At 37.2% G+C, this 14064-nt stretch overlaps 1 protein-coding gene across 1 annotated transcript in view; it reads right to left on the bottom strand.

Moving 5' to 3' along the window:
* The window catches only part of LOC150107152 (uncharacterized), an 868219-nt gene that overhangs the window by 217578 nt on the left and 636577 nt on the right, over positions 1 to 14064 (bottom strand). Inside the window, exon 7 of the mRNA XM_090391665.1 lies at positions 8797 to 10477. Within this exon, the coding sequence (XP_090247791.1) occupies positions 8797 to 10477 (1681 nt within the window). The remainder of the gene's footprint in view (positions 1 to 8796; positions 10478 to 14064) is intronic.

Here is a 14064-nt window from a genome sequence, read left to right as displayed (position 1 = left end):
CATAAGTCAGCACTCAACATTTCTGAAACATTGTTTCTAATGCTGCCGAATCCCAAAATCGAAACGTCGCCCAATGCTTCTCACTGCCTTTAATGCATACATATACATTCCCATTCCTTACCTGCCACACTTTAAACACACTGGATGTGTACATGCCACATGTAACATGCATGTAACAATTTTGTGGCACTTTAACACATGAGATGCATACATGACACATATAACATACATGTAACAATTTTGTAGCATGCCACGAAATCATTATTTTTAGCATATCTTATATGCTAAAAATGATATGCTGTTAAAGCTGGCCAGCTTTCAAAGTAGAAAATCAACTGCAGATTATAAAGAAAGTCAGTCAGATCAACAACACTTCTGTATAACCAAGTTGCCAAACTCAGAAGTTTTGAGTCCATTTATTCTCTTTTGAAATTGCAAATATTCACTAGAGACTTTCAAAGAAGTATTTTCATTCTAAACAAGAAGTTACAGGAGCCACTGCAGCTCAGTCGGTTTGATGAAGCCTTTTGGCTGGCAGTAAAACCTGGGTCCTTTATCCTTCAGTAGTAAAGTTATTTTATTAGGAGTTAGCCAGTCTCATATGGAGGGCAGAGTTGTTCCTTCCAGGAACTCTAAAACAGGCAAATGGTCACAACAATACAACAATTAATAGCCACACAGAAAGTTTTTGCAGACAGGATTAACTATCCTATCGGAGTATTAATTAGGTTTCAGAGAAATTACTTGGTCATGCCAGCCCATTAAGCCTAACATACAAGGGGAAAATGGGAATGGAAAGAGATGTTTTATGAAGCTGTGTGAAGCGCAGTGGGCAATTCCCTGTAACTTCTATACCCCCCCCCCAATGCATTTTTATGAACAGTTAACTCAGGCCTACACAACATACGGCCTGCGGGCAGCCCGCAATTCTATTTATTTTGGCCCGTCTGCCTGATTGAAATTAATTAATCATATGGAGAATATGAAATTAGACAATTTGAATTAAATTTTTCCTAAGACTCTGCATGTTTACGTTCATGCAATTAATGTCACAATCATGTTTCTTTCAACTCGACAATAAATTGCATTTGTTCTCACTGTCGTATTTAATAACAAATTATTACATGTTAAAGATGCCAAGCTATTTTAAGCCTGGTTTTACTCCATTTCCCAAGTAAGAAAGCAGACAAATAAGTCAAGTTTGCACCTGCATGTATTGCAAGTCTAGGTGACTCGTAAAGTAGTACAAGTCTAGGCAACTCGTGGTAAAAATGGAATAAGCTCTGATCACTGTTCTTCGCTTAGAGGTTTTTTTTACAGCTAGTGTCGCTGCAAGGAAATTCAAACTTACATCTTCGTGATAACGACTTGATGTCTATGAACGAGAACAAATCGTATTACACAAAGTAGGCCGTGCCTTGACTGGCTTTGGCAGTGTAGTGGTTGGTTGTAGCTGGAGCAATACATTACATAACTGTTATCATAACCTGCATTATTGCGAGTTTTTCATTATTAGTATTTTGTAATTAATATTGTCAATCTCGACACAATGAGCTTAAGTAAAAAGCGTAAAATAGATTCAGAACATCGATCATTTAACCCTGAGTGGACAAACAATTATTTTTTTACATTGTTTAAGGGCAAAATAGTGTGCATTGTTTGCCAGGAATCTATCACTGTGCCAAAAGAGTAAAATCTGAGACGTCATTTTGAATCAAAACATCCTAACCTTGGCAAATCGGATGCAAGTGAAAAGCAGCAAAGTTATTTAAAGTATTTAGCGGTGAGCAAACAAGCCTTTAAAAAAGTGACATCTGCAAATGCAAGTTGCTACAAAGGTAAGCTTTAAAATATCACAAGAAATACTATAAAAGTATTTCTTGTGATGTCATAATATCATAATGAATATTATGATATTCCCATAATATAAAACGGGATTTACCATCCCCTTTTAACTTAACTTATGTCATCAGTAAAATAGCTTTTTGGCTTATTATAGTAGTAATAACAATATAGGAGTACACCAGTTCAGCGTTCAGCAATTCTATAGTAGAGGTATAGGTAAGTTCGGTTCACTTAAAACCTTGATATTCCAGGTCTACCTACTCAGAGATGAGACCTCAAAAAAAGGTTGAAACCGGTCTGGGTGGTGACCTCTTCTCATAATGTAAAACAGTATATATACATCTCTTAGGAGGTGTGTTTTACATTATGAGAAAATATTAAGGTTAGTGACAGAGCTTGCTCCACCTTTGCTTAGAGTTGTCCTGGTGTTGTACTACCCAAATGATCACTTGCACTTGGGCTCACCGATAGTTTTTTCGGCATGAAACTCTATGGATTCGATGGATTTCGATCCGAGTTTCGTATCCGGCTATAATATAAAACGGGATTTACCATCCCCCTTTAACATCACAAGAAATGGTTTGTGCTGGCAAATCATTTACTGAGGGAGAGTTGATAAAAAAGTGTCTGATGATTGCCATTTCCAATTGTGTCCTGATAAGAAAAATAATTTTGAAAATATCAGTTTGTCCCATATGACTTGTCAGCACAGGGTGGCTGATATTGCCAAGGATCTTAAAGATAACCTGCAAAAATCGGCTAGTGAATTTGTCTATTATTCGCTTGCTATGGATGCGAGTACTGACGTGAAAGATACTGCACAGCTTTTAATATATGTAAGAGGCATTAATGAGAATTTTGAGGTGACAGAGGAGCTTGCTGGTTTGTGTTCAATGAAAGGAAGAACAACAGGAAAGGAGATCGCAGAAATTGTAAAGATGCATGTAACCAAAAAACTATCCTTAAATTTCAAGAATTTAATAGCAGTTTGCAATGATGGTACCCCATCTATGTGTGGAAAAAATATTGGTGCTGTAACATTTATTGAACAGTATGCAGGTAAACCATTGACAAAATTTCACCCTAATTCATCAGCAAGGTTCAAAGGTTTTCCAGTTTGATCATGTGATTAAAGTAGTATTTGCTCTGGTCAACTATGTACGAGCTCGGGGTTTGAAACACAGAATGTTTCAGGCGTTTCTAGAAGAAAATGATGCCGAGTACGGGGATCACTGATGTACATTGGTTGAGCCACGGTCAAGTTAAGTTTTGTCATGCTTTGTCGCTCTAAAAAATGAACTAGTTGAATTTTTGGAATCTCAAGAACATATGGAAAAATTCCCGGAAATAATGGATGAAGAATGGAATCAAGATTTATTTTTCTTGTGTGACATTTTGGGTCACTTGAATGACCTTAACTTACAGCTTCAAGGAAAAAATAAGTTTGTTTTTCAGTTAACGTCTCTTATAAAGGCATTTAAAATGAAATTAAGTTTGTTTGAAAATCAACTTGCTAAAGAGGATATGTCACATTTCTTAACTTGTCGACAGAATATTCCATCAGAATATCATTCAATGGTGGGTGGAAAATATAAGAAGCACATATCACTTCTAAGTGAGGAGTTTCAGAAAAGAATGCCATTGAGTAATGAAGACGAAGTCCGGATAAAAGTGATTGAGGATCCATTTTCTGTCAAAGCAGGAAATCTACCTATCAAACTCCATCATGTTGGAGGCTTAATGGATTTTTTAACAGACTTTAATACTTCCTATATTTCGTCCTAGTCACTAGGACATCTACGGGGATTACAAAAAAATTAATGTAACATATGCACAAATAACAAACAATACTAAGCCCAACCACGTGGGTGACACTAAAGTCCTATCTAGGTAGAGCACCCTCTAAGGGCAGTCGTAGGTGGCCTAGAATGTAAGGTGGGAACTCTGGTGATGAGTGTTTCCCAAATCTTCGGAAGCTTAATGCACCCATATTTATTGAGATTTGGTTGGTTTTTGAGAGCAGCTGCTGCTTCTAAGAAAAGTCTCTCTTTCTTGAATTTGCTGTGGTGGAGCATGGTGGTTTTCTTCCATGATACTCTGTGGGTGGTGTCCAAAACATGGTCAAGCCAAGCCTGAATGGCCATAGTTGTGTTTGAAGATGTAAGACTTGTGTTCCTCTAGACGGATGGATGCTGATCTGCCTGTCTGTCCAAAGTACGCCAGCTTACAGGAACAGGGTACTTTGTAAACTCCAGGCAGAGAGAGAGGAGGGAGCTGATCTTTCGTAGAACGGATAAGGGTAGCCAGTTTGCGGTGGGGCTTATATGCTGTGTGTAGATTGTATTGTTTTAGTATCTTGGCTATTTTTTCAGATGTGCCACGGATGTAGGGTATGGTGATGGCATTTTTAAAATCTTGTTGACGAGAAGGAAGGGGAATGGGGGAGGAGTTGATTATTTTTTTGATACTGTGATCGTTGTAGCCATTGGAAAGGAAAGTGCTGTGTATGTGGTTAAGCTCATTAGTGAGGGCGGTTCCACTGGAACAAAGATTGTGGGCTCTCTTGGGAAGAGTTTTAATAATGCCATATTGTTGAGAGGGGTGGTGGTGGGAGAGTTTGTGAATGTATCTGCCTGTGTGTGTGGGTTTTCTGTATACGGTGAAGGTAAGTGTATCATTAGGCAGGCGTGTGACTAAGGTGTCTAGGAAGGGCAAACAATTGTTCTTTTCCTTTTCCATAGTGAACTGGATTCTTGGATGTAGACTATTGAGATGACTGAGGAAGGAGTCTAACGTGTCTGGGCCATGAGGCCAAATAGAGAACACATCATCTACATATCTTAGTCAGATAGAAGGTTTGAGTGGGGCTGAGTCTATGGCTCGTTTTTCGAAATCTTCCATATAGAAATTGGCAAGGGGGGTGAGAGGGGGGAACCCATGGCAGTTCCCTCTATCTGCTTGTAGATTTTGTTGTTCCACGAGAAATATCCAGAGTTAATGGCAAAGGAAAAGAGATCTAAGATGTTTGTTTACCAATATTCCCTTAATTGACACCTTATCTCTCTTAGAAAAGGTTTTTCCCTCTCACATCTTAGATCTCTTTTCCTTTGCCATTAACTCTGGATATTTCTCGTGGAACAACAAAATTTACAAGCAGATAGAGGGAACTGCCATGGGTTCCCCCCTCTCACTCCCCCTTGCCAATTTCTATATGGAAGATTTCGAAAAACGAGCCATAGACTCAGCCCCACTCAAACCTTCTATCTGGCTAAGATATGTAGATGATGTGTTCTCTATTTGGCCTCATGGCCCAGACACGTTAGACTCCTTCCTCAGTCATCTCAATAGTCTACATCCAAGAATCCAGTTCACTATGGAAAAGGAAAAGAACAATTGTTTGCCCTTCCTAGACACCTTAGTCACACGCCTGCCTAATGATACACTTACCTTCACCGTATACAGAAAACCCACACACACAGGCAGATACATTCACAAACTCTCCCACCACCACCCCTCTCAACAATATGGCATTATTAAAACTCTTACCAAAAGAGCCCACAATCTTTGTTCCAGTGGAACCGCCCTCACTAATGAGCTTAACCACATACACAGCACTTTCCTTTCCAATGGCTACAACGATCACAGTATCAAAAAAATAATCAACTCTTCCCCCATTCCCCTTCCTTCTCGTCAACAAGATTTTAAAAATGCCATCACCATACCCTACATCCATGGCACATCTGAAAAAATAGCCAAGATACTAAAACAATACAATCTACACACAGCATATAAGCCCCACCGCAAACTGGCTACCCTTATCCGTTCTACGAAAGATCAGCTCCCTCCTCTCTCTATGCCTGGAGTTTACAAAGTACCCTGTTCCTGTAAGCTGGCGTACTTTGGACAGACAGGCAGATCAGCATCCATCCGTCTAGAGGAACACAAGTCTTACATCTTCAAACACAACTATGGCCATTCAGGCTTGGCTGACCATGTTTTGGACACCACCCACAGAGTATCATGGAAGAAAACCACCATGCTCCACCACAGCAAATTCTAGAAAGAGAGACTCTTCTTAGAAGCAGCAGCTGCTCTCAAAAACCAACCAAATCTCAATAAATATGGGTGCATTAAGCTTCCGAAGATTTGGGAAACACTCATCACCAGAGTTCCCACCTTACATTCCAGGCCACCTACGATTGCCCTTAGAGGGCGCTCTACCTAGATAGGACTTTAGTGTCACCCACGTGGTTGGGCTTAGTATTGTTTGTTATTTGTGCATATGTTACATTAATTTTTTTGTAATCCCCGTAGATGTCCTAGTGACTAGGACGAAATATAGGAAGTATTAAAGTCTATTTTAATTCTTTTTGAGTGTTGTTAAAAAATCCATTAAGCCTCCAACATGATGTCCTCACAGCACTTAAGCCTCTTCACACGTATCAAACTCCAGATGGAAGTTATTGATCTCCAGTGTTCTGAAAACTATCCGGTCAAGCATAGGGAGAGTACTTTACAAGCGTTTTATTTTTTCTGGATCAGAATAAATTTAAAAGTTTGTTGGATACTGCCTACCAAGTATTTTGTATGTTTGGGAGCACATATACTTGTGAACAAACATTTTCGGTCATGAACTTGAACAAAACCAAATAGCGTTCATCTTTAAGTGATATCAATTTAGAGGCCATATTAAGAACAGCCACTTCAAACATGACACCATACTTTGATAAAATAGTGGCAACAAAGAAATGCAATGTGTCACAATGTGACATTCAGTCACTGATATTTCAATGAGAAAAAGTGTGATATTCTCAGTGAAATTATTAGTAAACTTTGTGTTTATGTTTAAGCAGTCTCTATAGAGAAATTTTGCAGCTATATCTGTTTGTAAATAATTTTGATTATAATTTTAATTGTAATTCTCTAGGGTGCTTAAGGGTAAAAGCTGTATAACTGTGAGGAGACCTCCACATAGCCTTTAAAGGAACGTAAAGAACCGACCAGGGCTTCTGACCTAATATCCAATCCTTACCTTCTCGTGGTGCACCCTGTTGGGTATCTACCTGGATAGTGAACAAACGACGATGGGCTGGCAATTTGGGATTTAGCCAACCAAATTGTATTCTTATTGGTTAAACCAAAATAAAAAAATGATGGCACAACATGACAAAATTTCATGCCGGCTGGGGCGTCGCCCAGTTAAATAAGGCCACCGTTGTTTTTGCCAGGGAACCAGGGCGAACAGCGAAAAGTCAGTTACTGGAACAAATCTGAAAACACACCCCAACTCAACATCACCACAGTTAAAGATCGGTACTATCAACAAGAGAAGCCTGAATGGCAAAGAAATGGAACTAGCTGACCAGATCGACATATTGTCGATTTGAAAAAGGCATATGACAAGGTGCCAAGAGAGAAGCTATTCAATACGCTACAGTTATATGGTGGCAATGGGGCATTATATCAAGCAATAATTAGTCTGTATTTGAGTTGTAAGTCAGCAGTTAGAATTGAAGGATGTACAGGAAGATGGTTTAATGTTAAATCTGGTGTGAGACAAGGATGTACATTATCCCCTCTGTTATTAATTATCTATATGGATCACATTATGAAGGAAAGTGGTATTAAACATTATATCAGAATTGGAGATGTTAATGTCAGCTCTTTGCTTTATGCGGACGATGTTATACTTCTAAATAAATCCGCTACAAGTTTGCAAGATTCCCTGACTAAATTATATAACTGTTGTAATAGATATGGTATGGAGGTCAGCATTAAAAAGGCAAAGACAATGAAAATAGGTAGAATTGTTGAAAATGTCAACTGTGTTGTGAACGGGGAACCTGTGGAACAAGTAAAACATTTCAGCTACTTAGGCAAGATTTTTAGTGAAGATGGTAAATTAAATGTGGAAACAGACAACAGAATCAACAAAGCTAGTATGGTAGGAAGTCAATTGAATAAATTCATAACAAATAAGAGCGAAATTAGTCAGAACACGAAATTAGCTGTATACAAGGCAGTGTTCAAACCAGTTTTGTCACTTAAACAAAATGGGCGAGGAAAGATTAGCAAAACAAGTGTTCTCTGCCAAGTTGGCAGGAAAACGACCCAGAGGCAGACCAAGATATAGATGGATTGATATGGTACAGTGTGCCTTAGATGATAGAAATATAAGATCTGATAATGATAATATTGGAGTCTTGACAAGTGACAGACTGATTTGGAGGAAAATTGTAGATAGGAATTTAGTAATGATGTAAATTTTTCATGTAGTATTATCATATCCTGTACACCCATTGAGGGTACATGTCAGGAATTTGATGATGATGATTGCAACTCTCTAAAAAATTTAATATGCATATTAATTAGTATTTACTGTAGACCTACTAACAAATTTACTTAAGTTTAGCTGCAGTGGACTAGTCTAAGATTCAAGGTCTGAAGTGATCTGGCCCTTGGTCAGGTGGTTCAAGTTGGGTTTGGCCCTCAAAAACAATCAAGTTGTGCAGGCCTGAGTTAACTAAAACATTTGTGTGTGTGTGTGTGTGAGAGAGAGAGAGAGAGAGAGATAGCTGACATGAGAGTGATACTTGAATCATTAAAATGGACGCATATTAATTCGATTTTTGTATTTTCATACTTCTAAGTTATTGATTTATTTTTTTTTTTTAATGACAACTGTAGCTGCTGTTTTCCAAAAAATAAATTGGTCTGATTTTTGCTTACTTAGTACTGAGTATTAAGTAAAAAAACACTGGAATTTGAGTGATCTAATGCTTTCCATTTTGCAAGAAATAAGTGCTAGCATAATCTACATTATGCTTCAAAGATGTCTATGTTACTTATGCAAAAAATGGTTGTTTGTTTATAGATACATGATATATTAAAGAAACAGAGGTCCACAAAGTAGTAATTTAACACATTGAAATACCTATGGGAATATCTTACCTCGACCAACTGTGTGGTTTTGAGAAAACTAGACTAGTTAAAGTGCTACTAGCACCATATGTGGCACCACTGTAAGTACAACAGGGCACAACTGTAGATGCCACTGGCAATGACCCTGTATTAATGGAGGGGGTGGTATTCCTGGAACTACTTCTGCTTCGGCTGCTAGCTCCTTCCCTGGCAGTGTCCTTAACTGAATTGCTATGAAGTGACTGGCTCAGTTGACTCAAGCTGGAGAGACTACTGTTACTATGGGAACTGTCCCTACCAGGCGTAGGAGTATGGGGATGAGGGGTACTAACCACTGTTGGAGTGGAGCTCTGTATGTGGGAATTGCAGTGGGAAGACTGTGCAGAAGTAACAATTATTGAAGATGGTGCAGAAGTGACGGCTAATGAAGACAATGTAACAGAGGCACGAGTGCTGGCATTAACATGAGATGATGATGGCGTAGTAACCACCAATGATGATAATGATGTAGATGGAAGAGGGACGGATGGTACTGTTACCGGAGAAGATGGTGTCCGGGTGTAAGCATGAGGATGATGAGTAGGAGAGAATGGAAAATTATAGACAGACGCCCTGTCTTGAGATACTGGAGGTGGAGGACCACTATTATTATTATTACTATTACTATTATTACAAAGATTAATACGAGGAACAGCAGAATGTCGAGGACTGGAAGCAAATGATGGCTTGGTGTGTACACGTGCTGTTGAGGGTCCACTGGTATAATTTAAATGGTTAGGTGATACATATGCTGGTTTGGAGTGCACAGTTGTGACTGTAGGTGTACTGCTACAGTTTAAATGACCTGATGTTAAAAAAGACTGTTTACTGTTTGTTGTACTGGCTGATGCAGGAATACTGCTATAGTTAAAATGATTTGGAGGAACAAATGTTGTTTTGCTGTGGGCTACAGTGTTAGTTGTGGTAGTAGTGGCAACACCAGTGGGCACGCTGTTGAAGTTCACGTGGCTTGGTGGTATACCTGATTTGGAATTTGCAACAGTAACTGAAGGAGTACCACTATAACTGTGATGTGATGGCACATATGGCAATTTTGAATTTGCACTAGTGACTGTGGGTGCGTTACTGTGGTTCAACTGACTTGATGGTACAAAAGGCTTAGTAACAGTAACTGATGGAGCACAGTTATAATTTGGGTGACATGCTGATGGAAAGCCTGGTTTTGAGATTCCACAAGTAACACTGGGATTGTTGTTGCTGTAAGTAAGATGACTTGACACTGGTGGACCACAATGGCTAGGTACAAATGTTGGCCCGTTGAACTTGCTGTTGCTAGTGGTGTTTCCAATGAGAGTGGAAGCTGGAAAGGGTGTATGGTTGACCACCTTCACATGATGACTGGTCTCTCGGCTAGCAATGGGCACTGAAGGCTCCCGCTTCTGAAGAAATTGGGGTTGTAGCTGAGCTCCACCTGGAGGAGATGTGGATGAGGGTACTGGTGAAGGACTACAGACTGGAGGTGCTTGAGGACTGGAGGCTATTACAGCTGTTAAAGGGTTCGTTGCACTAGAAGTTGCTGTAACTGCTGCTACAGCAGCAGATGGTTCAAAGTGAAGAGAGCCATTTGAAACAGGATGAGTAGGTGGCAAGAGAGGTGGCGGTGGCGACCTTGCTTGGGCTGGACTAGTGCTGGTAAGACCAGAGATTTCCCCTGGGAAAAAAGGCAAAAACATTAGCATTGTGCAAAATAACTGAAGATGAAGAGTAAGTGTAAGTATCAAAATAATAAGTGAGAGTATGGAAAATAATATGTAATACTAAGCAAAAAAATGAAATGAAAAACTATGCAAAAATATCATATGATCAAGCAAACCAGGCATACAATCAGTAATCAAAGATTAATTAACATTTTAAGTGATAAGGTTTCTGATTTTTTTTTTAGATTTCATGAGAAATTCAATTAGAGATTAAAAAAATTGCCAATTATATGAGCTTTCATAGATGCAAATAAAAGCTGTTCAAATCTAGGATTTCAGGAATATTTTCATAAATATTTCCACATGTATTAACCCTTTGAGTGGTCAGTTAAAAATACACCATCTAGATCAATGGTCCCCAACCTTTTTCCATTTGTATCCCTTTTAAACCCATTTCTATAAATTGTACTACCCCTTGTTTTTCAAATAGCTGTTTTTAAATACTGACATTTACTGTTCCATAACTAATGTTTTGCATTTTGTTTACTTTACTTGTTTTTCTGCCGTTACTGATTATTTTTCGGGTACCCCCGAATGGCCCATGTAGTAATAGATTATAAACACATGGGGAAAAAAAAAACTGAAAAGGTTACTAAGAGTTTGCACAACCTCTTTGCAAAACTCAAATGGCAACATAAATTTATGGCTTTACTTTATTAAAATTTGAATGTATATAAGTCAATACTGTTTTGTTAATAAAAGCATGGTGATGTATATATGTTACGGTTAAAGTGATAAATCCCGTTATTATTAATAATTACTGGTTAAAGTGAATAATTTACAAGAATTAATCACTTTAACCGTTATTTAATTATCAACGGTTAAAGTGAATAATTCTTAGAGGAGTCTGGTAAATGTAATAAAAACATGTTTATAAGTTTTATATATAGGTTTTCATTCTCAATAGAAATTATAACAGCGTAGGTTAGGTTAAGTTAGTTTATAATGAAAAAAGTAAGCCAAGTACTTCTTTTGCACACCGTGAAATCGGAAATCATAAACTAACCTAACTTTATCAGTTGGAAATCATTATAAACTAACCTAACCTTTATCGGCTGGAAATCAATATAAACTAACCTAACCTAAAATAACCTAACCTTTATTGGTTAGGTTAGTTTAGATTAGTTTAGAATTGAAAAAGTAAGGAGAGTACTTCTTTTGCACTCAATGAAATCAGAAATCATTATAAACAAACCTAACTTAAACTAACCTGGATGTCATATGTTGAACCAGAGTGTAGTCATAGTTTGTCGTGGGCAGATTAACAGAGATGAAAGATGAACGTTGTTGTGGCCTAGCTTAATGATTCATCTAGCCACAACAAATAAAAGTTGTTGTGGGTAGATGAATGGGGATAATAGATAAATGTCATTGCTGTACCTCTTTCCTCATCAATGGAGAAAAACACTGACAATTCCTCTTGATTTACCTATATCCCCATTCATCTGCCCACAACAACTTTTATTTGTCATCCCCATTTATCTGCCCAAAATCATTAAGCTCGGCCCACAATAACCTTTATCTTTCATCTCCATTAATCTGCCCACGACAAACTACGACTACACTCTGGTTCGACATGCGACATCCATGTTAGGTTAGGTTAGGTTAGTTTATAATGATTTCTAATTTCATTGAGTTCAAAAGAAGTACTTTCCTTACTTTTTTCATTATAAACTAACCTAACCTGACCTAAACTAACCTAACCAATAAAGGTTAGATTAGTTTATGATTTCCAACAGATAAAGGTTAGGTTAGGTTAGTTTATGATTTCTGATTTCATTGAGTGCAAAAGAAGTACTTTCCTTACTTTTTTCATTTAAATTAACCTAACCTAACCTAAGCTGTTATAATTTCTATTGAGAATGAAAACCTATATACAAAACCCATAAACATGTTTTTTATTACATTTACCAGACTCCTCTAGGAATTATTCACTTTAATCGGTAATTATTAATAATACCTGGTAATTATTAATAATAATAACCGGATTTATCACTTTAACCGTAACATATATACTGCTTTACTGCTCAGAGGATTAAAGACATCTACTATCTCCTAGTGATGTCCCTGAAATGTGTTCCATTTGAAATATTTTTATTATGGTTTAGAGCAGTGGGAGGCAGCCTATGACCTGCACAAACATTTGGGGTGAACCAAAGAAAGTTTCTATTTGAAAACTAATAATCTGATTTTTTTTTTAATTAAAAAGCAAATAAGTTAATTCTTTTTTGTGTTTTAATTTTCAAGAACTGATAATTTAGAAATAGAATTGATTGAATTTAAAGGTTCAGTCATATGAACTAGTCATACAAATTAGTCAGAACACTAAATTAGTTATATACAAGACAGTGTTCAAACCAGTTTTAACTTATGGATCTGGGAGCTGGGTCAGAAGTAAAACACTTGACCAAAGACTAGAGACTGCAGATATGAGAGTCCTGAGAAAGATTAGAGGCATGAACAGATGGCATCAATGGCAATATCATATTAAAAATGAGGATATTAGGAAAGAACTTGACATTGTCTGCATCCAGGAATGCGTTAGCAGAGCTAATCTCAGGTGGTATGGTCACCTAAACAGAATGGGCGAGGAAAGATTAGCAAAACAAGTGTTCTCTGCCAGGTTGGCAGGAAAACAACCCAGAGGAAGACCAAGATATAGGTGGATTGATACGGTACAAAGTGCCTTAGACGATAGAAATATAAGATCTGTTAATGTTGGAGTCTTGACAAGTAACAGACTGATTGGAGGAAAATTGTAGATAGGAAGTTAGTAACGATATAATTTTTTCATGTAGTACTATCATATCCTGTACACCCCTTGTGGGTACATGGCAGGAATTTGATGATGATGATGATGTCATATGAACTAATAAATTTAAAGAAATGTGCAAGGATCTAGAGAAAGATACCAAAAATCAAATTATAACAGAATGTTGTACATCAATTCCTTCGGTATTTATAGCAATGAAAAATATTGCAGTAGCTATTCTATCTGTATTTGGTTCTTCATATATATGCATGCAAATATTTTCTCAGATAAATTACAGTTTAATCCACTAAGAAGCAATCTAATATGAAAATTCTGATTGTGTCCATGTAAAAGCTTCCCATTATGAGCCAAATTTAGATATCCTGTGAAAAGATAAACAAAGGAAGTTGCTGAAACTGTGTTTAAAATAATATTTTTTTAGTTTAATTGTTTACATATATTTATCATTATTTATATTATGCTTGCATTATTTATATATGCTTGTGGTAATTTATACATATATTCGTGATTTAAATATGTTTGTTTGTGTTTGCAATATCGAAATAGTACTGCTGAACAGATTTTTGTACTATTCTTGTCATTCATTTATAAGAAGAGTAAGTTTTGTTTTTCTATAATGTTTAATACTTCGTTTATAAACCTTTTTTTAACTAACATACCCTCCCCCCCCACAAGTTACCTGCATATTAAGTGATAAACATACAAATTGCAAAATTTGAACTGCAGTAAAAACAACATTACTGACCTCTGGTTTAAACCATTGCTGGA

This window comes from Typopeltis vanoorti, chromosome 4 (assembly GCF_054136105.1).
Source record: "Typopeltis vanoorti isolate ZY-2024b chromosome 4, IOZ_Tvanoo_1.0, whole genome shotgun sequence".
Taxonomy (NCBI): Eukaryota; Metazoa; Arthropoda; class Arachnida; order Uropygi; family Thelyphonidae; genus Typopeltis; species Typopeltis vanoorti.
This window is presented reverse-complemented; position numbering and strand designations above follow the sequence as displayed.